This window comes from Coptis chinensis, chromosome 9, assembly GCF_015680905.1.
Source record: "Coptis chinensis isolate HL-2020 chromosome 9, ASM1568090v1, whole genome shotgun sequence".
Lineage (NCBI taxonomy): Eukaryota > Viridiplantae > Streptophyta > Magnoliopsida > Ranunculales > Ranunculaceae > Coptis > Coptis chinensis.
This window is the reverse complement of record NC_141464.1, coordinates 78,919,421-78,945,887: the sequence shown is the minus strand read 5'-3', so window position 1 is coordinate 78,945,887 and position 26,467 is coordinate 78,919,421. Positions and strand designations below refer to the sequence as shown.

Sequence of the window (26,467 nt, the reverse complement as noted above, 5' to 3'; positions counted from 1 at the left end):
GATGATTTCAAAATTAGTCGAAATCAAAATATGACATTGGTCGAAATATTGTGAATTTTAGTTTTCAGATTTTAATTCCGATAATTTCAAATCCCCAACTATATGTAAAAAGCGCGATATATTGCTTTCAGGTCCACGATTTGGATGAATGGAACAAACTCCAAATTAAATTTAGGACATGCCTTTGGGAGAGAATTGAATCAACCATGCATAAAACACAAATTTATTTTGTTTTTTGATGAGTTAGTTTTTTTTGGCCTTGTGAGCTGAGAATTGTATTGAGTATAGGAAAAGGGGTAGGAGATTACAAGAGTTAGACAAAATATGTTTCTTAGCAGCTGAAATTGGGAATCTGTGTTGGGGATTACAACAATATCAATCGGTTCCCCCACTACACAGATAACTTGTATGAACACACTTCAACTCCAAATAAATCTCAAATATCACAAACTACCTATACTAACATGCCCAACTCGCTAAACAACTATTAACAATAGATAATAATGTAAAGCAGTAAAAGCAAACCACAACACAAAGATTTACCGTGGTTCGGCCAATGATGCCTACTTCCACAAGAGCCAGTTCTTAATAAAGTGGGAAGGAAGATTACAATCTCTCCTTTACAGTCTCTCACCTTACTAGATCACTCTTATCTCTTTACAGGGTTGTATCTCTGTAAAGGTTATCTCTCTTTGTTTTAGTCTGGATTCCAATCCTTCTGACTTGTTTGGTTCTGTTGGTTAGGTTTTCCAAAACCTTGATTTTTGGTTTTATCTCCAAAAACCAAATTCGCGGATACTGTAGCAAGCCCACGAAAAATAGACTGCGGCCGGCGCTCACTCTGGCGAAGTCGGCTGAAGACACTGACACGGGTGGCGCTCACTTTGAGCGAATTAAGCCCTATATTCTTGGAGCGCTGGCGGAAGCGGCGGCCAGATCGAGCTCGACTTACGGATGTCGAGTTTGCCGTTTTCGGCTCCGGTTTCTCTCCTCATGTGAGGGATAACTCCAACAATCTCCCCCCCTCGAGCGGTGAGGGGGCTACCTCCATGCAATTGCCAAATCAGCGGGAGGAGTGTCGCCATTCGGCAATAGCACAACAAACATCAAACTTACCTTTCGGTAAGACTTTTGGTCATCATATCCGACCCGTTCTTGTCGGTATGGATCTTCTCGATACACAAATGCTTGTCTTCGAGTACTTCTCTAATCAATGATAAGCATGCGTGTATGTGCTTGGATCTAGAATGAAAACTTCGGATTCTTGCTCAAGTGGATGGCGCCTCGACCGTCATCACATAGAACTACAAACTGTTTACGTTTTAGCCCCGGTTCGTCGAAGAACCTCTTCATCCATAGCAACTCTTTGCAACACTTTCGGTGGCCGCAATATACTCGGCGTAGTGGTGGAGGGCAACACACTTTTGCAACTTAGATTGCCAAGAAACTGCTCCCCCCGCAAAAGTAACCGGATAACCGGAGGTGGACTTCATCAGTCAACATCACCGCCGTATGCGCATCGATTGTAGCCTTCAAGTAAGGGCTTACTTCCACCAAAGCACAAACATGATTTGGAAGTGCCTTTGAGATATCTCAATATCCACTTAACACCTTCCCAATGCTCTTTACCGGATTTTGAAATCGCTTACCACCCCAACGGCGAAAAGCAATATCCGGTCTAGTACACACCATGGCATACATCAAAGCGCCCGCTGCGGATGCATAAGGAATCTTTTCCATCGACTCTGCTCATGCTCACCCTTAGGGACACATCTCTTTGGTCATGCGAACCGCCACCAAGCGGACAACCGACCGGGCTTCGCTTTGATCCATGTTGAATCTCTTCAACACCTTCTCAATGTAGCTTTCTTGAAAGCCACAACTTTCCACTCTTTTCGTCACGAAAGTGATCCCGCATCCCAAGTATCTGCTTTGCTTGACCCAAATCCTTCATCTCAAAGGACTTACTCAAGTCTTTCTTCGGCTTGGATATCTTGTTGATGTTTGGGCCAACTATCAACATATCATCCACATACGGCCAATAGCACAATGAAATCCCCATCCGGAAATCTACGAACAAACACACAATGATGGGAGCGGACTTCTTGTATCCTTGCTTCACCATAAAGGAGTCAAACTTTATGTACGTCTCGGTGCTTGCTTCAACCCATACAAGCTCTTTATCGCTTGCATACTAGGTGCTCCTTGCCTTTGACCTCAAACCCCCTCGTCGGGTCCATGTAGACATCTTCTTCAAGGTCTCCATGAAGAAAAGGCTGTCTTAACATCTAGGCTGCTTTCAACCTCTAGGTTCATACTTGCGGTCATACCCAATACCACCCGGATAGAAGTCATCTTCACTACTGAGAGAAAATCTCATCAAAGTCAATTCCTTTTCTTTGACCCGAATCCCTTCACAACAAGGCGAGCTTTGTGCCTTGGGTGAGGATTGTTCTCCTCATGCTTGACTTTGTATATCCACTTATTCTTGAGAACTTTTCTCCCTGTGGGTTTCTCAACTAACTTCATAAGTGTGATTCTTATGCAAAGAATCCATCTCGTCATGCATGGCCTTCAACCACTTTTCTTTTATGCGTACCTTCAAGTGCCTCTTGATAGTACATAGGTTCTCCACCATCCGATAGTAGCACGCATTATGTGGTGGATACAGTTGAAGCTAGTCTCTCTCTGTCGGACCTCCTTGCCCCATCTGGCGGGTGCCTCGGGAGGATACACTTCGCTTGCTTTCGGTGGTGGTTCATGCATCTCATCTGCATCTTCTATACCAATAGGTTCTATCCCATCATGAGCAATAGGATTCTCATCATGAGCTTCAAACTCATGGTTCTCTGCATTCTCAATGCCTTTACGCGACGTTCCACGGTAGGAACCGGTTCGAATCAACAAGATCATTGGTGAAAGCCACAGAAGCTTCTCACCCTCCTCAAAGTCTGCTATGGTTTGGTCTTCCAGAACACAACATCTCGACTTGGATTACCTTCTTGTTAATCGGATCATAGAGTTTGTAACCAAACTTTTCATCTCCATAACCCGGAAAAATGCACCGCTTGGCTTTGTCATCAAGCTTGGATCTCTCATCCCGGAATATGCACAAATGCCCCGCACCCAAATACCCTCAAGTATCCATAATCAACATCTCGCCGACCATACTCTCTCGGATAATCACTATTGAGGAGGCTTTCTTCGGTGACGGGTTGATCACATGCCGTACCATGCGCATTGCTTCTACCCGGTAGCTTCTAGGTAGCTTAGAGTGAGATAGCATGCATCTTATCCTCTCTACAATGGTGCGGTTCATTCTCTCGCTATTCCATTCTTTGCGGTGTCTGGGAAGCGGTGCGCTCATGGCGAATCCCATGACTCGGCAATACTCTTCAAATGGCCCAATGTACTCACCCCCATTATCCGGCGAATACACTTCAACAACTTCCAGTCTCTCTTTCCACCATCGTGGAATTTCTCAAACACGCCAAGTACTTCATCCTTGGTCTTCGGACTATAGGCCCATATCTTTCTTGACGATCATCAATGAATGTCAAGAAGAAACTCCCCGGTGTGGGACTTCACTCTCATAGGACCACATAAGTCGTATTGCCTGCACTAGCTCAAGGATTTGTCCTTTTCGTGAGGCGGGAATCTTTGGAAAGACACCCCGTGTTGCTTTCCTACCAAACAATGAGTACATGTACTTAAATGTGTACCTTTAATGTCCGGCATGGCCTTTTGCTTAGCAAGAACTTCCATCCCTTTTATGCCCATGTGACCACGGTCTCTTGTGCCATTCGGATGAAGCTTCTTCTTACGATTTAAACGCTTTACACAAACTAGCCCTCGCGTGTTTTGTAAAGAGAGCAAGTTTTCTTTCCTCACGCTACAATGGAACCTCGGGTTGGGTTCCATACCCGTTACCAAACGAGTTTACAAAGCCATCATCATCTAATTTCCCGGCCGAAATTAGGCTTAGCCGTATGTCGGGGACATGTCTTACATCCTTTCGAAAGTGTCAAGGTGTAGCCCGACATTGGTTTGTACATGAACATCTCCAATGCCTATAATCTTGAGACTCAACTTTGTTACCCATCCTTACTTCACCATATTCACCACACCGTAGGTAGTGAAGAATCCCCGTCGCGGTGTGGCGTGATAGGATGCTCTGTATCTATCACCCACTCAGTATCGACATGAGGTACTAAGACGGACACACCCCAATCGACCAATTCCCACTAGGTCATCGACTAGTGCGGTAGTATCTCTGCTGTGTTTCCGTTCCTCGCACCATGTCTTCATGTACACGGTTATTCTTCTCATCCCTCTTGATTGTTACTTTTCATATCATATCGAAGTGGCCTTTGGTGGCAACAATAGTAACATTGCCTCTGCGCCTTAGGAGTTCTAGCTTCACCCCTAGATTTATACATCATCACCTAGAAGCGAGATGGTTTTCGCCCGACCTCTCCCCGTTTCTCGTGAAAAGGACCTCCGAAGTTAGAAGAGTCGCTTCTTGCACTCCTTCTAGTCTCCTCATTCAACAAAGGCGTGGTAGCCATCTCCATGGTAACAATTCCATCCCGGCTGCTCCATGTAGAAGCTGCTAATGTCTCCCAACTTTTCGGGTAGAGCCTAATAGAAACAAAGCCTCAACCGTCTCCCAAATTGATCTTCATCAAATGCATCGATTGATGATATTACGTACTTCATTAAGATGCTTTCGGACATTGAAGAACCTTCTTGGTGCGGTGTCCGCAAACTTCTTAACGACTAGCACTTTGTTTCCACCCGACTTCCTCTCATAAAGGTCTTCGAGTTTCTTCCATAGAAGGTCGTAGTCTCTTTGGGCCACATGGTGAAAGACACCATCGTCTATCCATTGTCGAATGTACCCGATAGCTTTCTGTCAAGCTTTTTTCTCGGCCTCATCGGGCCTTTTTACGGTTTTACTCCTCATTCTCAATGGGAAGTGCCAAGTCCTTTGCGGTATAGCAAGTCTTCCATCTTGGCTTTCGGATGGTGTAGTTCTTCCTATTCGGACTCATCATACGAGTGTTCACGGAATGGTCCATCTCTACAAGTTATTTAACCTCAAATCTTTCTCGGGGAATTTTCAAACACCCCGACCAAGATTCGGATAACACCCCATTTATTCTAACTGGCTCACGATACCACTTGTTGGGGATTACAACAATATCAATCGGGTTCCCCACTACACGGATAACTTGTATGAAACACACTTCAACTCCAAATAAATCTCAAATATCACAAACTACCTATACTAACATGCCCAACTCGCTAAACAACTATTAACAATAGATAATAATGTAAAGCAAATAAAAGCAAACCACAACACAAAGATTTACCGTGGTTCGGTAATGATGCCTACTTCCACAAGAGCCAGTTCTTAATAAAGTGGGAAGGAAGATTACAATCTCTCCTTTACTGGTCTCTCACCTTTACTAGATCACTCTTATCTCTTTACGAGGGTTGTATCTCTCAGTAAAGGTTATCTCTTTTGTTTTAGTCACGGATTCCAATCCCGACTTGTTTGGTTACATTGGTTAGGTTTTCCAAAACCTTGATTTTTGGTTTTATCTCCAAAAACCAAATTCGCGGATCTTGTAGCAAGCCCACGAAAAATAGACTGGCCGCTGGCGCATCACTCTGGCCTTGATGAAGTCACCAAGAACTGGACATCGAGCGCTGGCGCTTCACTTTGAAGCTGGTCGCCCTATGTTACCGGAGCTCCGGGCGCCCTTAGCTGGCGCTCGACCTCGGATGTCGATGTCGAAGTTTGCGTTTTTACGTCCGCTCCGGTTTCTCTCCTCATGTGAGGGATAACTCCAACAATCTGATCTGGTCGAGACGACTCATTTTCACCAAACAGAATTTAACTTGATCACATCTGGTGAATAATTAAAGATTTACAAACTTAGATAATAAGATCATATCACGTCAAAGAAACGCATTCGCGCACACTGAATCGCTTTGCTACCTATCACACAATGGAGCTGTTTATACATATATATATGGGGGACGAACCCCTCAAAACCAATGTATTAGATAAGTTAATTATTCATAACATACGTCTCGTGTATGCTAACTTGAATGAAAGTACTATCTTTCATATTGAGATTATAACAAGTAACCAGAATAAAGAACTCAATGAACAAAATCCCTCACTGGGATAATTGGATAAACTCTACTTTTTCAGATACCACAAAAGAGAACTCAAAAGAACGAACTGTTGGGACATGCTTCCTTCAGCAAATTAACTGCAAATGGAAAGAACATAATTAGAATAATTATGGGCGTGAAATTAAATATCATTGCAAAGCAATTAAATCTAAATCTTATCAATGAGACATATACATTAATTGTTTGTTTCTTGTGATGCAAATTCTAGAAAGTCGTTGTACGTGTCCTCATTGTATCCTTACCGAAGTTGGAGGGCAGTTAGCTCTGAAATATACTGCTGCTGTTTGGACTCAGGTAAATTTACTTGGAGGAAGTTGCGAGCGTCATATGGTGCTGAAGTCATAGCTTCATATTCGTTCCCAGGCAATGAGTTCATGTGTTGCTGGGCTCTTTCATTCTCCGCTATCTACACATGCAAAATTGTCACTAAAAACACACATGTATATATACTGAGGAAGGAACGAGACATTGGGCGTGGCAAACTGGAATATCTTGAGACATGCAATTAAATTAGATACTAGAGCATTCAGAGTTTAGGTTCTCTTAAAACTTCTTTAGATGGTCACAACTCCACAACATCCAAATTACAAACTCGTACCTAGCAACTTAAGAAACATTTTTAATGACAACCATGCATGTAAATATGTAATGGTAGAACCTGTTTAGAGAATAAAAGGTTTGTTTATGAGAGAAAACCTTGGATCTGAGATATATATTGTCATTGTGCAAGTCAATCTCCTGCAACCAAAGCACATTTAATATGGTAATTATATTAGAGTACAATCTCTATGCTTGCTGATATCAAAATGTGACAAGCAAATGTATAAAGTATGCATTTACCCTCTTCTGCATATACTCAATCTCAGCCAACAGCATCTCATTCTGTTCAATAAATTAAATTCGAAAACTGTTAGTATATTTTCTTTCACTAAGAATCAACAATTGGATGGAAAAACGAACAAGTACCTTTTTCGAACGGATTCTACTGATGCCTTTCTCTAATCTACTTTCAAGTTGTTTGAGCTCCTTAATGCTCAAGCAGCTAAGAGCTTCACCCTTCAAATGCCTGCAGACTGAAACTTATTAATAAAATTGTACAAGGCAAACCTTTTATTCAAATGAGCTCAACCAGTGTCGATCTCACCTGTTTGAGTTTTGAAGAATCTCAACTTGTTGTTTGAGTTTCGAGGTCTCTTGCTGGTAAAACTGAGATGATTGCGTAATTCAAAAGTGATCGAGTTAATCAAATGCTACAATTATTAACATACACAAATGATTCGCAATAGGATTTCAATCCCTATTAACATACACAAATGAACCTTACCAGAGTGTTGGCTTCCGATACAGTTAACGAACTTGATGCATCGGTACATGTCTTCTTATACCTGTCAATCGTCCTTCTCACACTGCAAGGCATTGCAAATTTTAGCACATTTTGTGTAAATTTTTTTAATGAGTATATATACTTTGAACACTTGGGGGAGTTGGTGAACATTTCATTCCTCGTTGTAGTTGCTAAACAGAATGAAAATCATACATAGTCAGTTTTGCCTTAAAATATAATGTTGTCTTTGATTCGTTGATATGTTAAATGTTTGCATAGGCGAATTTTCCATAGTTCCCAAGGTATCCTATGCCAGCCTTGAAGAGTTAAATAATGATTTAGATAAAAAAAAAAAGTTAAACCTTCCACTTATCCACGTAAGTTTGTGATGTCCCAAAAATTAGAGTTTTTTGTGCATTGAAATAGGACTCTATCATATGTGGTCTAATCCCTAATGTAAATTCACCTCTCATCATTGCAATTGCATTTCCGTTGTCCAATCATAGGTGAGAAAATACACATATCCACAGCAAAGCAGGCTCTCTTTTCTAGAGAGGTTTTTAACCTTAACTTCGTCGATAACCATGAAACAAGATCCTATAAAATGATTGAATTTCCCATCTCAACCATCTGATGGAGATCACAAAGACACGTGTATTTTCTAAGCATTTTTCCATAATCTTGACATTGGTAAACTAGAGAATATCCATAGTGCCACTGTGAAAAACCAGTCAACCTAACTTTTTAACCAGGCAGTCTCCAATTTTCGATGTATCACGTTACAAAACTCTCTCTCTCAGCCTCTCTCCAATCTCCATTGGTTCAGCTTCTTCTAAAAAAGCTCATTAAAAGGCTAATGTGGAAAAAGTTTCATATTTGCACATAAAATGCAAAGAGTGTGCAGCATTGGAAGACCATTTTCTTGTCAGATTTTAAGAGCTGAAAATACCACAAAACGTGACCAAAGATTCCACGTATCTAACCAAGACAGCCACATAATATCACCTTCCCTTTTAAGTTAAAACATACATATCTGTCTTAAAAGGGTAACAGACACCAAAATATGCAACAACTTAATACCTGCATATGAAGCTTCAACACACTAATCTGATTTCAGTCAGTGAGATGGAGTGTTTTGAATGAGCCCCAAGAGATATTTTAGAATACTTTAATTGCTTATATACTATTTTGATGTAAATCTTGCTTTTATTGTCCTACTTCATTGATCTTTTATCAGTTGTTTGTCAGATGGAAAAAAAAAATGGAATGATGGAATGGATACCTGGACAGTGTATTATTGATGAAAAATAGAAATAGTAAGAGATCTAAAACAATATATTTTGTATAGCTTTACTGGAAAAGAAAAAAGGATTTGTTAGGTGGGATTATGAAAATTTGTTGTAAAATCTGGTAGAAAATTCATTTTAAGGACTCATCTTGGATGACAACCCTAATTAGAACCCTAATTTACTTTTTGATTGCAAAATTGCTTTAAAACTTGTTGTTTCACTGATCTGGTGCCTTACACATATAACCAGCCCAGTCCTTTTTTTGGAAACTGGATGATAGCTAGACTCTAGCTGAAGATTGAGAACTTGAGAGAGAGAGAGAGAAAAAAATGTCACAAAAAAATTGGGACAGTACAGAAAAACAGTGTTAAAAGATGCAAACAGTGCTATATATATCCATCAGAACTGATCTAATATAACCTACAAAAACCATGATCTAAAAATGAAGCAAAAAATATAAACACATATATAAGAAAGAGAAGAAAAAATTGTATAGTTCTTGTAGGAAATCTAACAAGGTGAAAAATTAGATTATAGGAAAAAGGAAACCCTAATATGTTTGAAACAAGAACAAGTACCATTTTAGGACTCTAGTTAGACCATGAGCTAAATAAGCTCTTGAAATACAGAAGGAGTAAGAGCAGAAGAGTTGTATGAGATACCTATTGTTGGCATACTCATAAAGGCGACCACGGTTAGAGAAGACGATAAGAGCAACCTCGGCTTCACAAAGGACAGACAATTCATAGGCCTTCTTGAGTAAACCATTGCGACGCTTACAGAAGGTGACTTGTCTGTTCGTAGTATTTTCAATTCGCTTGATTTCAATCTTTCCTCTTCCCATTTTTTGTGTGGGAGAGTCGTCTTGAATTGGGAACTCCGTTGTTGCGCTGAAAATAAAGAAAAAGGAAATGAAGAATGGTAAATTGGACTAAAGAGACTAAAGAATCATGCTTTACTTCAATTGTTTCTTCACAAACCTCTTGAAGAAAAACCCAAGGAAATGTTCAGAAATAGCAAGAGAACTTTTGTAACTGAAATAGGAAGAAGCTATAACAAGCACAAAGCAAATTAAGAACAAAGACTTCTTACTCACTCATCAAACAAAGTTAGAAAGAGATCAGGAAGAGAGAGAAAGAGAGAGAGAGAGAGAATACATAAAGGTCTATTTCATGGTGATGGAGAGCACTATAGGTTGAAAGGGACTTTGGACAGAATTTATTAAATGAGGCTGAATGTGAATGTGACATTCAGCCAAATAATGCTGAGTTGCATTCAGAAGTGATAGAATAAAAGAAGAAAATCTAACAAGGATTTCTCTCATCATCTCATGTTTATGGCTTTATAATTTCTGAGGACTTGTAATATTTCTCTTCTTTGGTATTTGGTAATATAGTCAAAAAAGTTATTAGCTAGGACTGTGACATTCTCCATCCCTAAGTGAAGGGCTGAAGGTGACTCCCATCTGATGCATACCCCTCCATTTCCCAATTTCTTGTATGTAAGAATGGAGTTTAATATCACTAGGGACTAGAAGCTGGGACAACGTTTTTGGAAGATGAACTGGTCCTTAGTCCAGATATAGAAAATGAGGTCCTACAATCTTCAAAACACACCTGGAGTTTTGGACAACTATTTCCTAATGCATTCTATGGAAAGATAAGCCGTCTTATCATTAACCTACTAACAAAATTCATCAGGGTGGGTCAGCCTGGTTAATGTTGATTAATTATCTTGCTTTAATTTTTCTGTGTTAATTACTGCCGGCTGTGGCTAAACCAAATCAGAAAACTTAACATATTTCACTACTCATTTCGACATTAGCCCCTTAAACACCAGACAACACTACTCTTGCTCTTGCTCTCTAGGTAGCCATCTCGAAATCTCTTAATGTTTCTTCATCCAACTAGACGAAGTGAGACAGTTTCTTTTAACTTAATTATTTACATTTGTATATTAACTTAGTATGGATAATAGTGGTTAGAATTAGCTAGAGAATATATTGAGCTTGTATAGTCATACGTTTCATAAAATCGGATGGAAATTGGATGAGACGTGTTAAAATGGGGTCAAGCGAGTAATCATAGGAGCACCTACAGAGTTAGGACTTAGCAATACAAACATTTTGAAAGCCAATGGTTATTGTTCCCAATTCTACTAAATAACTAAAAAGCTAGCCTTGATAAAATTAATTAGAGTACTTGTATTATTCATGTCGAATTCAAGTTTAAGACGAAAGTGACTAATATTCCCTGTACTTCTTAGACTCAAGATGCGGGTATTCTTAAACAAGAATCCAAACCTTCTTAACTACGTATTAGAATAGGGGAGTCTACTCAAACAAAATAACACCGCGTCCATCTTCTTCAATCAGGGACCCATTACAGTCGATTAGTTGGAGTCCATATTGATTTGGGATGTAAATTTTTTTTATAACCTGTGAATTCCACTCCTCTAATGGAAAATCTATCCCAATTAATCAATTCTTGCCGATGGTCCCTAAATGATGTGTAAGCGTCAGCAAAGTAGAATGATCGTAGACATAGACAAGTTGTGTGGTAACTGGTAATATAGCTCAACTTAGGTAATGTACACATAAAAACCTTACAAAATAGGCCTTGCAAGAAACTAGTTGTACATCTGCAGGAATGCTGCCTCACTTGACAGCCTTGTGTCACAAACATCACATGTGCCAGTTTTGGTATCTAGTACTACTATATGTACGTGCATACGTAAGGTGATAATTGAACCCTAATATGTACTATAGAAGAAGATAATCTGTACCGGCATAAAATCAAAATTACAACAAAGAGCTGAGAACCAGCATTGCGAATGAATAGCTAAGAAATGGATAAAAGGACTCAAGCAAACCATGCTCGTCAAGTATAAGCTATTGTGTTCTATAACTTTGTTGTTGGAAGTTGGAACACAAATCTAGAAATGAACTTCACTATAATAGAATTGCTAATTTTTTCAGAGTTCCCCATTCCGAATGCATTGATTAAATTTAGTAATTCCAGTTAGACGTTATAACATCCCTACTGCTGAATTAGATTATCTTAGCAAACTCATGTGTCCACAACTCTCTAATATGCAAAAATAAAAACATGGAATTGAAGAGTTGAATTCAAGGGAGCAATGAAACCATAACGAGAATTACCTACGAGAAATTATCCTTAATTAGTGGTATTAGTGTCTATATGCAACTCTACAAGCAATGCGTTTACTACCCTAAACGGGAAAACTTGAAAAAAAGGATTTTTTTTTATTTACACAAAAGTTAGGAGTTTTAGTCTTTCAGAACTTCATTTTGTGGACAAGATTGCAAATAATAACACCTGAATAAGAATCTCACTTTATTAGTGGGGAAAACAAGTATTAGACTAAATGGACTCAAGACGATTTCTTCTACATTAGATGGGATGGTTAACCTGAAAGAAAGAAGAAAATACAGTTCATATTGAAGTGCACATGTGCTATTCATAAGAGTCGACGTCAATACCGAATCATTTCTGTTTTCTGTTTTTTTTTAACTTTGTACTGATTGAATCAGGACCACAGGCAACATAATACATCTTTAGACGTCCAAAAATTCTTGATGATTCATGATTGTCTTTGATGGCGTAAACCTACTACAATAAATTGCATATTTAGTTTAGCTATTGCTTAAATAACAAATGAAATGTCCCTGGACAAGAACGAATATGATTGATCATGAAAAGCTGTACAAAGGAAAAAAGAAAAGTAAAGAACATGAGTAACAGAAATAACATACTGTTCATAAATTCAACATGTAATAGTTTGCATAATTGTGTTGTATAATTTGTATCTATGAATTCTAAAGCAACATACAGTGGTTTATGTCTCTAACATTGACAAGTTCTTACAGTTTCGAGCTTTTGGTGCATTATCCATACAATTTGTTGAATTTATCACGGCTGACGCATTTGTCTCTTTATCATGGGTCTCCACTATCAAAAAAAAATCCACACATTTTGCTGATTTTGCAGAGAAAAAGAAAACTGGGCATTTGGTTGGAGTGGAGCTTTTAAAAGAGGATTTGACTAAAAACGTAAGCCGAAGCGCCCCACTTACCTCATAGCCTAAACACAGTTTGCTTTTGCTATGGGCTCAACCAAACGTTATCCCAGTTTAGTCCGTAGTTTGATAACGGTTTGCAAATGGAAGCCGCATTTTTACTTGTCATTCTTTTACTCTGTGTTACTGGTGGGCAATTTATGGCAAGGAAATCATGATTACCATAGTAAATGCAGTTGGAAAATACAATTCAAATTCTACTCCAGTGTAAGTTTCGAAGTGCAAAATACAAAAATTCAGTATGTAGATTACAATTTCACTTTGCATAAGGAGAATGCAAATGCACAGGAGTTACTCTCATTCTTATGAAGTTGTGCAAAAGTAACTGAATAAATATTTGATCATGGACTAAATGTGAAACTGCCTATCTAGATCAACGTTGATCAACCAAAACATATGTATTACATTATCGGAACCAAAACATATGTATTACATTATCGGAACCTAATCTCGTCCACCATGTGGCAATATATCACAATGTGCCATATATGAAACACAGCGCCACCATGGCTCACCTAACCGAATATCCCAACAAAACATGAGCACGCTAATATGACGCAAATCCAAAATGTTAGATGCGAACACCATTATGAAAACCTTAGTTTTTGTCATGTAGAGTCGTAGAGACCATTATCTACACAATAGTAAATAAATCTAAGACGAAGACACAGAGATAGGTCAGCATATCAAGATTCTCATTGAAGCAAAAATTAGATAAATTAGTTAACAGGAAATATATGCAGAAGATGAGCATATGCCTAAGTTACGCTGAAAGGAAATATGCAGAGTCAATGTAGATCAATTCCAGTAATCCGATCCACCCTATCCATCTGACCTGCAGAACAAAAGACAATGATTCATGCACTTCATTCTCTTCAATTCAATGTTAAGTTATTAAAAAAGAAGGGACATGGAATGTCAAACACATACTTTTTACATGCTAAGATGACGAGATGCTTAGGGCCATTCGGATTGCTTCAGACCCTAAAACACAGAATGAATGAAAGCAAATTAGAACTTTTGATTTTATAACAAGAAAATTAAACGACGTCTAATGAAGTAACCAACCTTCAGTTTCATCCCGCAACCAGTCGTGTGTGCATACAAGAGCCTGTAGAATGTCTGTCTCTAATGAACTCCTATATGGATCAAGTACTCGTTCTCCAATGTTGAATGCTGAATCAAATTCAACCGTTGACATAGGAATCCCCAAAATGTCACGAGCCATCAAGAATAAGATAGGATATTTCGGCGCATTGACTCTCCACCAGTTCAAAATGTCAAAATCCACATTCCTAGGAAAGACAGGTTCCTCCAAATATTTATCCAGCTCTGACTTCAAGTGTTGGTTATCTGAAGTATCATTTAGGAACTTGTCAAACCCACTTAGCCTATCCCTGGTATCATTATTCATGCTATGTAGGGCACCTTTTAGCCCATTACTACTGGGAACATCAGAAGTCAAACCATGATCAAATGAAGTCATTGTTGGCCGAAATAGCATACTCATGGTAAAGATCCTTGATACCATTAAAAACCGTTGATGTGATCCAGCGAACTACTGGGACCATAGATCTGAGGATAGTAATATTCCACCAACTTCATCTTGAATCGAGGATCCAAGATGGCTGCAATTGCTAAAACCAAGCTGCTAATATTCCAATATGTATCAAACCTGCTTTTCATCTTTAGTGCCATGGAATGAATGAAAGGATCTGAGCTCTTGCATCGTTCAATTAATTGCAGATGAATATCACATAGCTCAGGGAAATAAAGGTTGGCAGTTGTCGCACCCGTGAATACATTAGCAACTTCAATAAAAAGCTTTAAATATCTACAAACAGTACTTGCCCTTTCCCACTCTACATCAGATGGTGCTAAAGTGTAATCAGAGTCACATTCTTGCAAATGAGAAAATGCAATTTTGTACTCAATTGCAGCTTCAATCATAGCATAAGTTGTATTCCACTGAGAAGGACAATCAAGACACAAACTCCTCTGAGTATCACCTATCAGTTGCTGAGCCATCTCACTGAAGCTTTGCTGTATTGTATCTGAGCTTTTAACATACCTTACACTTTCTCTAATTTTGTGTGTTACCTCATGTAATGCTTCCAACACATTCTGAACAATCATATTCAGAATATTCGTTGCACAACGCACGTGAAATAACTGACCACTGTTCAGAAGCAAGCTGCTTTGAGAAAGTCGTTCTCTAATTCTGAAGACAACTTCATTGGAAAATAATTTGTCAAATGTCATCGAGAAAAGCTTACGATCAATGTCCCACTCCATCAGGCATGTATTAATCACTTCTGCAAGTGATTGTTCCGAGTGTGGATCAACCATTACAAAATTAAGGACCTTTTTCTGTAACAGCAAGGACTCATCGAAATAATGAGCTGTCAAACACATGTACCCATTATCTTGGTATGAAGTACACAAATCAGCTGTGAGGCTAATCCTACCAGGAACTTTATCCAGCATCTCATACACCTTTTGCTTCTCTTTGCCATAAATTTGCACACAATCAGATTTGACAGCCTCACACGACATGGGTTGAAACAATGGCTGAAGATTCGTAACAAATCGTCTAAACCCAGCATGTTCGACCATGGATAGTGGATATTCATGCACAATAATCATGCGTGCTAGATCACATCTACTTCTATCCTGATCAAATTTAAGACGTAGTAGATTCTGCTCCTGATCAAACTTAAAATCTAGTGGGCCATAATCTTGCTCAAACTTAATAGCTCCATCTCTTTGTTTTCCTCTGACTAGAAGTAATTTCTGAGTTAATTCACGATTTGCTCTTTTCCTACATCTAGTTAAGTGATTCTTCAAATGTGAGGTTCCACTAGTTGCAGATGCACTAAGTTTCTTATTACAATGCTTACATATAGCCACCATAACATCACCTTTTTAACCCTTTCAAAGTCATTCCACACAAGTGATTTCAATCTACTAGATTTCACAACAACAGTGGTCTCCTTTGATACTTCCATCACATGGACAAAATATTACTACACTCTGCAAGTATAACAAGAACAACTAATTTCAAAACTAGCATCAAAATTTCGTTAAAATTCAAAATATCAACCTCACATATACCAAATTCATGTAAAGATTGCATCTTTAGACTTGAAAATTCAAAATATCAAACTCAAATATACCAAATTCATGTAAAGATTGCATCTTTAGACAGTAATTAACCTTTTACCTGAAGAAAGAAAGAGCCCAAGCTGTTTAAATAGCGGTTTTCTGAGAAGGGAGGGAAAGGAACGGGTGTTGGGTTGGGTTTGGGTTGGGAATTGGGATGGGTCGGAGAAAGACCGGAAAGAAGTAGGGTTTGGATATGGTTTTTTAATTTTTGTTGTTGGGTGTTGGATTACCCAATGGATCGATTTGTTATGATCTGATAGGTAGGAGCTAGGATAAATTTTGTTGCAACGTACTACGTTGCAACAGAATCTTAGGTAAATTTCTGATTCGGCCATGATAATATCAATATATTTCTAATTCAGCCACAAATAGCAGCAGAGCACAAACTTTTTGCATTAAGTTGCTGACAATGGCCGGATTAGGAACAAAATGACATTATCATCATGGCCTATTGGAGAATTTACCCAAGAATATTTCAGTCCTACGAACAAAGGTTATGCTTACTTTAACATCTCTACTAGATATGCTTAACTTTCTCCTCCTGTCCATCCTTCCATACGTTTTATAAAAAGGTCAAGTATCTAATTCATGTACACATAAAAAAATTTAAGCAAAAACTGTTTATTACCATGGGTTTTCTTGGAGCAATCGCTAGGCATTTCGATACATTGATTGGGTATGTATTTGTTCTTAATATACACTACTAGTACAAAAGTTAATCTAGTGTTTGACACCAATATGTTTGTTTGTGAAACAGACCAGGAGTCATGCTACTATACCCCTTGTAAGTTAATAGCCTTGCAGTTGTTGTTTACCATAATTAAAAAAATGTATAGGGAAATAAGTTGTGAAATGTATGAACAGATATGCGTCGATACGAGCTATCGAAAGTCCTAGCACACTCGACGATCAACAATGGCTAACATATTGGGTTTTGTATTCACTGATAGCGCTTTTCGAGCTTTCTTGTTTTAAAGTTCTCCAGTGGTAAGTAACAGATATGTGAGTTTTTTAAGGGAAAGTAACACTCTTATATGCCTACGTTCTGAACCAATTTTATAAACTGTGGCAGGCTTCCATTATGGCCATACCTGAAGCTGGTGTTCTGCTTCTGGTTAGTACTACCAATGTTCAATGGAGCAGCTTACATATACGAGAATTTGGTAAGAAAGTACGTTAAGATTGGGCTTGACGTGAACTCAAACTATCCTGAAAGCCAAAGGCGTGTTCTAGAAATGATGAGTTTCGATGGTAGAAAATCGGTTGAGCGCTACATTCAGAAACACGGACCAGAAGCCTTTGAACGAGTTCTCAAGGCGGTAAGTTTGTTATGAACTTTCAGGCAATGCGCTTCTTGAGTTTATCACAATGGATCTTGATGAAACTCCCAATGCTAGGCAAACTTATGAGTTTAAAGATCTGGTCTAGAACAAAATTAAGAGGATCATCAAACAAAACTTGCCTAGGCAATATGCGTACTTTTGCCCACGAGCATTGTTCATTTGTTCTAGTCTCAGACTTGCTTCTCAAGGCAAAATCTGTTTTCTGGATTTTCATTATTTTACACTTGAATATTTGCAGGCTGAAAGAGAAGCAAAGAAACGCTGAGGTCTTCAAGAATGTTTGAAGTTTCTTTATAAAGATTGTCACTATCCTCGAGCATAAAACACTCTTCCCAGGATTGCAGTGGAGCTTCTTCAACAAGAGGATAAAATGAATGCTCTTGTAAATAGTACAGTAAAGTTAATTTCGGTATTCTGGCCTTTCAGCATAGCAAATGTTAGACAGCAAAAGGTTCCAGAAAAACCGCATTAAAATATGCACAGACATTATCAATAACCGATAGTTCCTCCTGAAATCTCCTGTATCTTATATTTGAATTGTACTGAATGAGTAGCGTTTTTACAATACTAGACCCTGAAAGCTTTAACGACTTCATGACCAGCAGATTCCTTCAACGAAAAATACCAATGTGGTCATGGCCGTCATTGTTCGAAAAGTAATTGTTGTCAACCAATAGCAGGTGATATTAACTATTTTCACCATAAAAAGGGCCATAGCTAAACTTTGGCCAAACTTAGCTTCAGTTAGCTGAAAGAATAGTGGGAAAAAAAGGACAACGGAATGCATACTTGTAAACCAAATTAAACGGATATGTCCCATTATTTATTGTCTAGTTGAAGAACCAGAAGAACGGGTGCTTCGGTCAGCATGGTCTTTCTTCCATATTGCCTCAAGATTTTGGAAGCATTTTAATGTTTTCGCCTGTTCATTTGCAAAATCACCATTGTAAGGAGAAGAAATAAAAATAAAAACAGAAAACTGTAATATGACAAAAAGAAGAAACGTACAAAAAGTTTCTTATCGAATATATTCCAGAAAAATATATATTGCTTAAAGAGGATAATATACAACATAGGATATACCTTCCAATGCTTCTTCTGAGTGAAATGTTTATTAATGTTATCCAGCCTCTGAATAATTACTTTGAAAGTCGGTCTTCTAGCAGGCATTTCACTCCAGCATTCCTCAATCAACCTATAAGCAAAACACAAGGACAAGTAAATTACAACACTTATTCTAACTTACAAACAAAGCAAAAGGGAAATCCTAAATCAAAGTACTTGAAGCTTTCATCACCAAACTTAGTAAAAGACTAATAAGGAACATGTGTATAAGTAATGAGGAATTCCTGTCAAACACCATGTAACATTCCTACTGGAAAGCAAATAATCCACTATCCTTTGTGGAAAAGAAACAATTTGGATGCTATCCATATAACAAAGGAGAGCCGGATGTCAAAACCAAATGCAGCAAAGCCAAAATCTAAAATGCTAATACTCCAAATATAGCATTTTGTTAAACAATATAAAATACAAAATAAAAGCAAGAGGGAAGAACTTACTCTCTTAAACCGTGTGAGTAAAGCTTCGCTGGAGCTCTAAAAGGGGGACGTTCTTTCTCTGAATATGCTTTAGGAACCTCATGCTCTTCTTTTGTGGAAAAAGGTGCACAGCCTTCAATCATCTAAAATACAAGATGATCTGAAATAAATGTGTAATCTGGTTTGTTGAAGTACTAAACAATAATTATTCATCTACAACATACATATTAGGAGACCTACTATTTTCACATTAGACACATCTTTCAAGACACATTTTAGCTGTTGCAACCTTCTTTTCAAATTGGTAACTAAGAGTTTAAAACCTATTATGACAAAGAACAGTATCAATAGAGACTGGTGAGAAGCAACTTGTACAGTACTAGCCTATTCTTAACAGTTTAGTGACAGCAGACACCCTTGAGTGAAGTAAGCAGGTAGGCTCAAGATAAACAAAACTGTGAACCCAATCTATCAGAAAACAGAAAATTCGGGGAGCTCTAATTCTTCTCACACCATCCTAATGCATGTTATTTACAGGCAGGGAAACTAAAGCATATGAATATGCAGGGAAAGCCATCAAGTTGTGAATATCAATTGAGTGCAGTGAACAAAAAAGACAACTCAATGAAATCTCAACAATTGCAGTAATCACAGCTATTTCTTTTAAGGCGGTGCAAAATCGTACTAGATTCAAAAAGACTTTTACCTCTTGAAGAATTAAAGCAAATGAAAATCGTCCACCTTCAAATCATATTCTTCATTTCTAAAACCTCAGGAGCCACATTATCTACCTGTTCATGACAAATAAGATTCCATAACACTCCAAATCAACCAACTGAACAAAGATGATTACACAGTATGAACAAAACAGACTACTTGTGAAAAACATATCTTTGTGCTTGGAATCCATAACTCTGTACTTAATTAGGCAAAACATGCACACACAAAAGTCTGTTTTAACTTCTCCAAAACCTTTCATCCATAAAAGATTTCTCAAAACAATCTCTGATTACAAAATTTTTTCAGACGTATACTCATTCTAAAACTGTGTTTTTCATCCATGGAAATCAAAAGAAATTGAATTCAAAGAATTCATTTAAAAAAATCTGTTTTCTGGTTGTTTGGTTGTTATTTTGAAAATCTATTTTAATTAAGTTATACTTGGACCAAAATTTTCAAACCTTTTAATAACAGTATCTCTCTCCTCGAAGTTGAAAACAACTTACTCTTTATGAAAAAGGAGGTTGAACTCATTCTTTGAAGAATTCATTTTCCAAAATGTTTTTTCAAGAGGATTGTATTTTCAGGAAAATGACACTATCTAGGAAGAAACCGGTTGATCTCAACACTTACACAATCAAAACCAAAAAAAATGATAGAAAGTGACTTTTCATAGAAAAAAATTGCACTCACAAGATGCGTCGGTGCACGATACAGGTCTATCTTCTTTAACCGTTTTTGCAACTTTTAGAATCTTGCTAATTCCAAAATCTGCAACTTTTAGGTGCCCAGAATCATCCCGCAGTATATTTCTGTTATCTTACTCGTAGGCAAAGTAAAAGAAATTACTGATAGTTTTAGATTATTCAGGTTGACAACAACATTAATGCAAACTCACTAAGTAACGAGTTCAACTAAACAAGTTTCACAAGAAAACTTACGAGGGCTCCAGATCACGGTGAATTATTGCTTCTGTTTTATTCTCATGCAAGTAGTTCATTCCCCTGCCAAATCATCAAGCAAACATGAGGACAAACTATTCCTTTTGCCAATAACATAAAGGATTTGGGATTTGCACAACACCATGGATCCTACAATCTAGAGTACTTAAAATGTGTTCAACAAGCTAGCAGGACTTGGTTCATGCATGAAAACCATCAAGACTATCTACAACTTTTCACAAAAAGATTTAATTTCTTTATCAAACTCAGTGGTTTCACACAATAGCTGTGACCATAAAATAATTATTTATTTCGCAACTTATGGCATGTGATCCACCGTTATTTTCCCAAAACAAGAACAGGAGGGATATCACAAATCTCGTTTATGTGTTTACTTGCCTAGTTGAGGATGAGGTTCCTCCCGTTTTTTACACTGCCTCATATAAGTTTATATATCCTCCCTTTGGCCAAAGCACGAGTAAATGAGATAATTAATCAAATAGTTAGAGGTCTTTATTAGATATTAATTATCTCTAAGTTCAAATATAATCTTTATTATCTTCAGAGACATCCCTCAATATGTTAACTCAATTGAAAATTGATTACTATTTTCACACACCTATTTTCATTCTGATTAAAGACAACTTCACTAACAAGCATTAAATTCAGCCAGGGTACCTTGCAATATCGAGTGCAAATTTCACTGCAGTTGTTGGCTTCAAAGCTCCTTTTCTTTTAAGATATGCTCGAAGATCACCCTGCACCATAACCAAGACAATAAAACTCAACTGAAACTAAAAAAAACGAATACCATACGGATGTGGAGATACAGTGCAATACCATGAGAAACACAACTATAATCTGTTTGCTAGAAAGTTATTTAATGTGAAAATTTAAATAATAACAAATGTTTAAATCTCCCAAAAATTGGTGTCAGAATATTGTGTTACCTCCAAATGACCTAAATTTTGTAAAAATATTGATAAGATAATGGAAATTTTGTATGGAACTTTAGGCTATGACAAAACAATTATGTTTCAGCCAATAGACCCGGAATTGTTTGACCAGAAAGATTGAGCTAAGAAAATAATTCCAATCATTTATGTGCATTGAATACACCTTTATGCACTAGAAAGATAGAGTTACAACCTCAACTGCTAGGACTAACCTGGGGCAAAAATTCAGTCCACGATTATCATTGGACTACTTTGAGTAACAGCGCCCAAAAACTGGACTACATTAGGATGTCTTATCTTCTGAAGCAATGCAAGCTCATCCCTGAATGCCGTTCTGTATAATAAACCAGAGACACTGTGTTCATAACATTTCTCTGAATCTATAGTACCAGGCAACCATCATTTAGGAATAAAAGGAGACAAAAACATGTCACCAAATGATGATCAAAACTTTCAGAATTCACAAGTGATATAAGATCAACCCACACTTTATCCTCGTCACTTATCACATCCTCCCCAATCATTTTAACAGCCACTTGAATTCCACGCCACAATGCAGTACGAAATGTTCCCTGCAATATTTTTCAGCATAAACACCTTCCTTTGTCAGGTGAAACAAATTGAGCAAAATAACATAGCATGTGGAGCAGCAAAACAACAGAGAGACCATTCTAGACAAAATACAAAGAAACTTGGAAGGCACACCAAAGTGTCACCCATATAGGCAGGCCTAACTCACAGAACATATAACCACATGGACATCTCTACATTCCAAAAGATACACGGAGGTTTGTATAAGACCCGTTATTAGACTTATTTTTCTTTCTATGTTACAATTTTTTCTTCTGACATATTTAAATAGACGATTGTGGACAAGCTGAAATGATTGAGATAAATGTCCAATGAAGATGATGTTGATACTTTGTAATGAAAAAGCACTCGCAAATAGTAAGTCCGCGATTTACTATAAATAGCAATACTGAGATTTGCTATTTACATCACTTTGAATATGAGTTACATCATAGTCACAACAAGGTTCTATCACTGTCAAACATGAAACTATGAAACTAATTATATTATGCTTCAGATGAATACCAATTTATATTTATCCATTCATCAGAATCCTGAAACTCAGGCAATATTTCAAGTTAGACGTCTAAGGATATCCTGTATAGCATTAACTCATTAAATTGTTTCCATGATTTCAGTCACTTGTCAAGCTTCAATGAAAAATAGAATTATCAAAATTAACCGTTTTAAGAAATTATTAGCCCAATAACCCCTGATATAAAACAAAAAACAAGAACCTTCAAAATTCTGGCCAAATTTTTTAGTAGCTCAACTAGCTTGTAAAATAAATCTATTTATCTAGAAGTAATAAGGCAATGAAGAATTTATTGCCGCTTCACACTAAAGTATTAGTGGGGAATCAATACAATGAGAGGCCTAGAAAGAACAAGTAGTACAATGGAAGTTAAATTAGAAATGTTATGCATATAGCCTGATACTCTTAATAAATGATTGACTTAACGCATAATAATTCAGAGTATTATTATCAACAGAGTCTTTGTACAAAATCAAGAGTTTTAAAATAACTCTATCAAAGTCCTTAATCATCAATAGAGCAAAAAGAATTGACATAAAGCAATCAATCAATCAAAGGAGCCAGGTTACCTTAGTTAATTCAACGCTATAACGTAAATCCAATTCACTAGGATCAATCTCATATTCGGGTATCTCACGGATGTTTTTGACATGCATCGGAGCCATCTGAAAAGTGGTATGCACCAAAAAGAAAAGAATGATCACATGTGATAAAATTGAATAATTAAACTGTAAACTGAAAAGTTAGGCGGACTGTCAGAAGCAGACACGTTGTGAAAGATAACCAGGAAATATAACACATTGTCACTCCGCATGCAACCCCAGATTAACTTTACTACACTAAGTAACAAAGACATGCTCTTCTAGGACAATATGTTGTGTCTGACATGTCATACTCCGACGTGTCATGCCTAAGATGTGAGAAGACACACGATGGAACTAACACCATAATATAGGATACTAACATGTCTAACACCATAAAATTGTCCATAATAACACCTATTAATGTGTCTAACTTGCAAGACTACTCCCCTAATCACAATGCCCAAAGCTTAGATCCCTAAAATCCTCAAACACTTTCATCCAGCAGAAGAGGAGGCCATCTACTGACAAGATTATATTCTAAGAATCCACAACTATGTCCTCAAAATGGTATCTGTTACACTCAAGTCAGTTAGGCCAAGACTGTGTGTAAGGAGCCATTCTTTTTCTCATAACCAGTGTTCTTAGGAGAGATGGGCCTGACCAGGGTGTGTCAGACCCTTGTTGTAGCCATTAACGGTCGAGCCAGGTGAGACAGATGAATTATACTGCTTAGGTTGAATTTTGATAAAAATAGAGAAATGAAGATCAGAACAATAACAACTAACACATCCAATCAATGAAAGATTGAAAGTATATGCACATACCAAAGGCTTTGCACCATGCTTTTCCAAAAGCTTGATCACATCATGGTTTTTGTAATAAATTGCATCAGCAAGAGGCTGTTGAAAAAAATGATAAAAAAGAATTTATTTCAGGTCCATTTTAACTAACAGATGTTAAATGACAGTAACACAAATGAAACAAATTATCGAAGTACTTGGAGATTAACTTTTTCATGGAGGGGCTCAACAAATAAGCAGATTACCAAAAATTGGTAGAAGACAGTTTCATGCAAAACCACTATGTCATTTCCCCAGAAAAGTTAACCAATACTTACATTCAATGTGATCAACTGCAAAAGACGAGCTAGAAGAATATCCCAAAAATATGTTCTGACTCTAGAAATTACTAGGTAGGTCACAAATAAGGTTCCTTAGTTACTTAAACCATGACTAGTTACTACACATTATAACCAACTCCATATTTGATTAAACTATTGCAACGAAAGTAAATACACATTTTCTGTCAATGTTCAATTAGTTGGGACTTGGAACATCGTTACGATAATAAACCTGCAAACCATCCATGTTTAACTTGTAGACAAAAATTTGCAATACCATTTAACATCAAATGCCCATAAAAGCGTATACTAAACACAAAGCAATCAAATTCGCAACTTGGGCATGTCACAAATGATCATAAATCTAAGTTTGACTTGTAGCTAAAAAAATGTACAACACCATTTAACATCAAAACAACAAGACAGTGTAAAAAACAATATAATTATACCGTACTGCCCCAGCAATCTTTAGGATCAATACTAGCACCCCTTTTAACCAAGAGGTCAACAACATCAGTACGACCTTGACAAGCAGCAATATGTAAAGCTGTTCTACCATCAATATCTTTAAAATTCACATCAGTTCCAATATCTAATAACTCATTTATCCCATCAAGATCACCTTCGTTTACTAAATACATAAGTTTCACCGTTGGCTCTATTGATGCTTCTGTTACTTCTAACTCATTTTCTTCTCTGCCTCTTTCTGGTGCTAGTGATGATTGTTTCACTAGTGTTACAACTCTTGTTGTTGGGTTTTTTGCTTCCATTGTTAACAAAGATTGTTTCTTTTTTGTTGAAATGTGAAGAAAGAATGTGAAAAAGAGATGGCAGCTCTTTTTTTCCTCAACAAGAAGGAATTTTTTTTTTGGTTTTTCAAAAGGAAGACTTGTAAAGAAGATGTTGTTTTTTAGAATGAGTCCTTCATATGAATTGTTATTATTACCATGTCCCTGTTGACTTGAATTTGTAGATGATTCCTAGATGGTTTGATATATGTCGGCCTATATTTATGAGTCAAGGCAAAAAAAAAAGATGGTCGACTAGAGATTCAAAATTTGGAGCATGAGATGTATATTTGACCACACCTAACAATTAGAAAAAAGAATTAATTTGGCAACAAGTAAACATGTAACTCCTTGGAAAGGGGGGATGTCTCTTATCGAAAAAGGAATTAACTTGTAAGTAGGTTCATCATAAAAAAAAACTTGTAAGTTGGCAACAAGTTGGGCATCACGGTTTTTACATTAGTTTTGTGGTGATAGGCATGTGAAAGTGCGAATTGTCTATGGCTGTTGTAAGGAACTTGTGGAAGAAAATTAAAATAAAATGCATACTAAAAATCCAATCACGTTTTGAGTTTTGACTTTGTATTAGTCTAACGTTAAAAATAAATATGTAACTCATGACTATGTGAAAGGAATAAAATAATTTTGCCGAACCACCGTAGAAATTCCAATGTCATCCGCGAATATAATAAAGCCCATTAAGTTGGGCCAAGACAGTGGACAGCCCACATTATTTTCTTTATTCGGACCAGCCCAATAGTCAGCTCATATAGTTGCGAAGGGACAAGGCCCAAAATATCGAATTCGGTGAATATATCGGATATATCTATTTTTTTTTTGTGACCCGTCCAAACTATCTAAAATATCAAAAATATCGAGAATATCAGATATATTGAAGGACATAATAGCAACATTTATTTATCAAGAAAACCATAAAAAAAATATTGACAAATAATTAACCATAATGTCATAATCTAATGTATTCAATGTCTCAAATTACAAAATAAGATAAATAAGTTACATCAATACATAAACGAGTGACGTGGCTGGTCAACTTCCATACCCGATTCTTGAATCCTAACTACTTCACAATACCCTACCCAAGTGTATACAGAGTTATACCCACCGTCGAGAAATTGTCGAACATGTCACTCATATTTTTGTATTGGAAATTCTAACATGATTCCAATTCGAGGAGTATCGGTGTAAGTATACATTTGGCGCAATGCAACAAATCCAGGTGCAGTTCTAACAAATTCATAATTAACTTGGATAGAGTTGTT

At 37.2% G+C, this 26,467-nt stretch overlaps 2 protein-coding genes and 2 pseudogenes across 4 annotated transcripts; 1 reads left to right on the top strand and 3 right to left on the bottom strand.

The window, feature by feature from the left end:
• Positions 1 to 6,010: 6,010 nt before the first annotated feature.
• On the bottom strand, positions 6,011 to 10,312 carry LOC147478391 (agamous-like MADS-box protein MADS1). Its single transcript, XM_086582061.1, has 9 exons — positions 9,804 to 10,312; positions 9,486 to 9,713; positions 7,535 to 7,616; positions 7,355 to 7,416; positions 7,177 to 7,276; positions 7,051 to 7,092; positions 6,907 to 6,948; positions 6,453 to 6,616; positions 6,011 to 6,287 (listed from the first exon to the last, which is right to left on the bottom strand). The coding sequence occupies exons 2-9, from the start codon at positions 9,665 to 9,667 to the stop codon at positions 6,284 to 6,286; spliced, it is 678 nt and encodes a 225-aa protein (XP_086438187.1). The 5' UTR covers positions 9,668 to 9,713; positions 9,804 to 10,312; the 3' UTR covers positions 6,011 to 6,283.
• Positions 10,313 to 13,133: 2,821 nt separating this feature from the next.
• Positions 13,134 to 15,951, bottom strand: LOC147478390 (zinc finger BED domain-containing protein RICESLEEPER 2-like; annotated as a pseudogene). Its single transcript, XR_015207445.1, has 3 exons — positions 13,990 to 15,951; positions 13,852 to 13,905; positions 13,134 to 13,756 (listed from the first exon to the last, which is right to left on the bottom strand). The product of XR_015207445.1 is annotated as a zinc finger BED domain-containing protein RICESLEEPER 2-like (transcript).
• Positions 15,952 to 16,628: 677 nt separating this feature from the next.
• Positions 16,629 to 17,820, top strand: LOC147478389 (HVA22-like protein f). Its single transcript, XM_086582062.1, has 5 exons — positions 16,629 to 16,762; positions 16,844 to 16,870; positions 16,951 to 17,073; positions 17,159 to 17,405; positions 17,668 to 17,820. The coding sequence occupies exons 1-5, from the start codon at positions 16,716 to 16,718 to the stop codon at positions 17,692 to 17,694; spliced, it is 471 nt and encodes a 156-aa protein (XP_086438188.1). The 5' UTR covers positions 16,629 to 16,715; the 3' UTR covers positions 17,695 to 17,820.
• A 115-nt stretch (positions 17,821 to 17,935) lies between these two features.
• LOC147478388 (serine/threonine-protein kinase 12-like) lies at positions 17,936 to 25,285 on the bottom strand (annotated as a pseudogene). Its single transcript, XR_015207446.1, has 12 exons — positions 24,846 to 25,285; positions 24,101 to 24,175; positions 23,262 to 23,357; positions 22,074 to 22,159; positions 21,800 to 21,921; positions 21,310 to 21,389; positions 20,632 to 20,694; positions 20,384 to 20,502; positions 19,677 to 19,761; positions 18,992 to 19,113; positions 18,513 to 18,624; positions 17,936 to 18,351 (listed from the first exon to the last, which is right to left on the bottom strand). The product of XR_015207446.1 is annotated as a serine/threonine-protein kinase 12-like (transcript).
• Between the last annotated feature and the right edge of the window lie 1,182 nt (positions 25,286 to 26,467).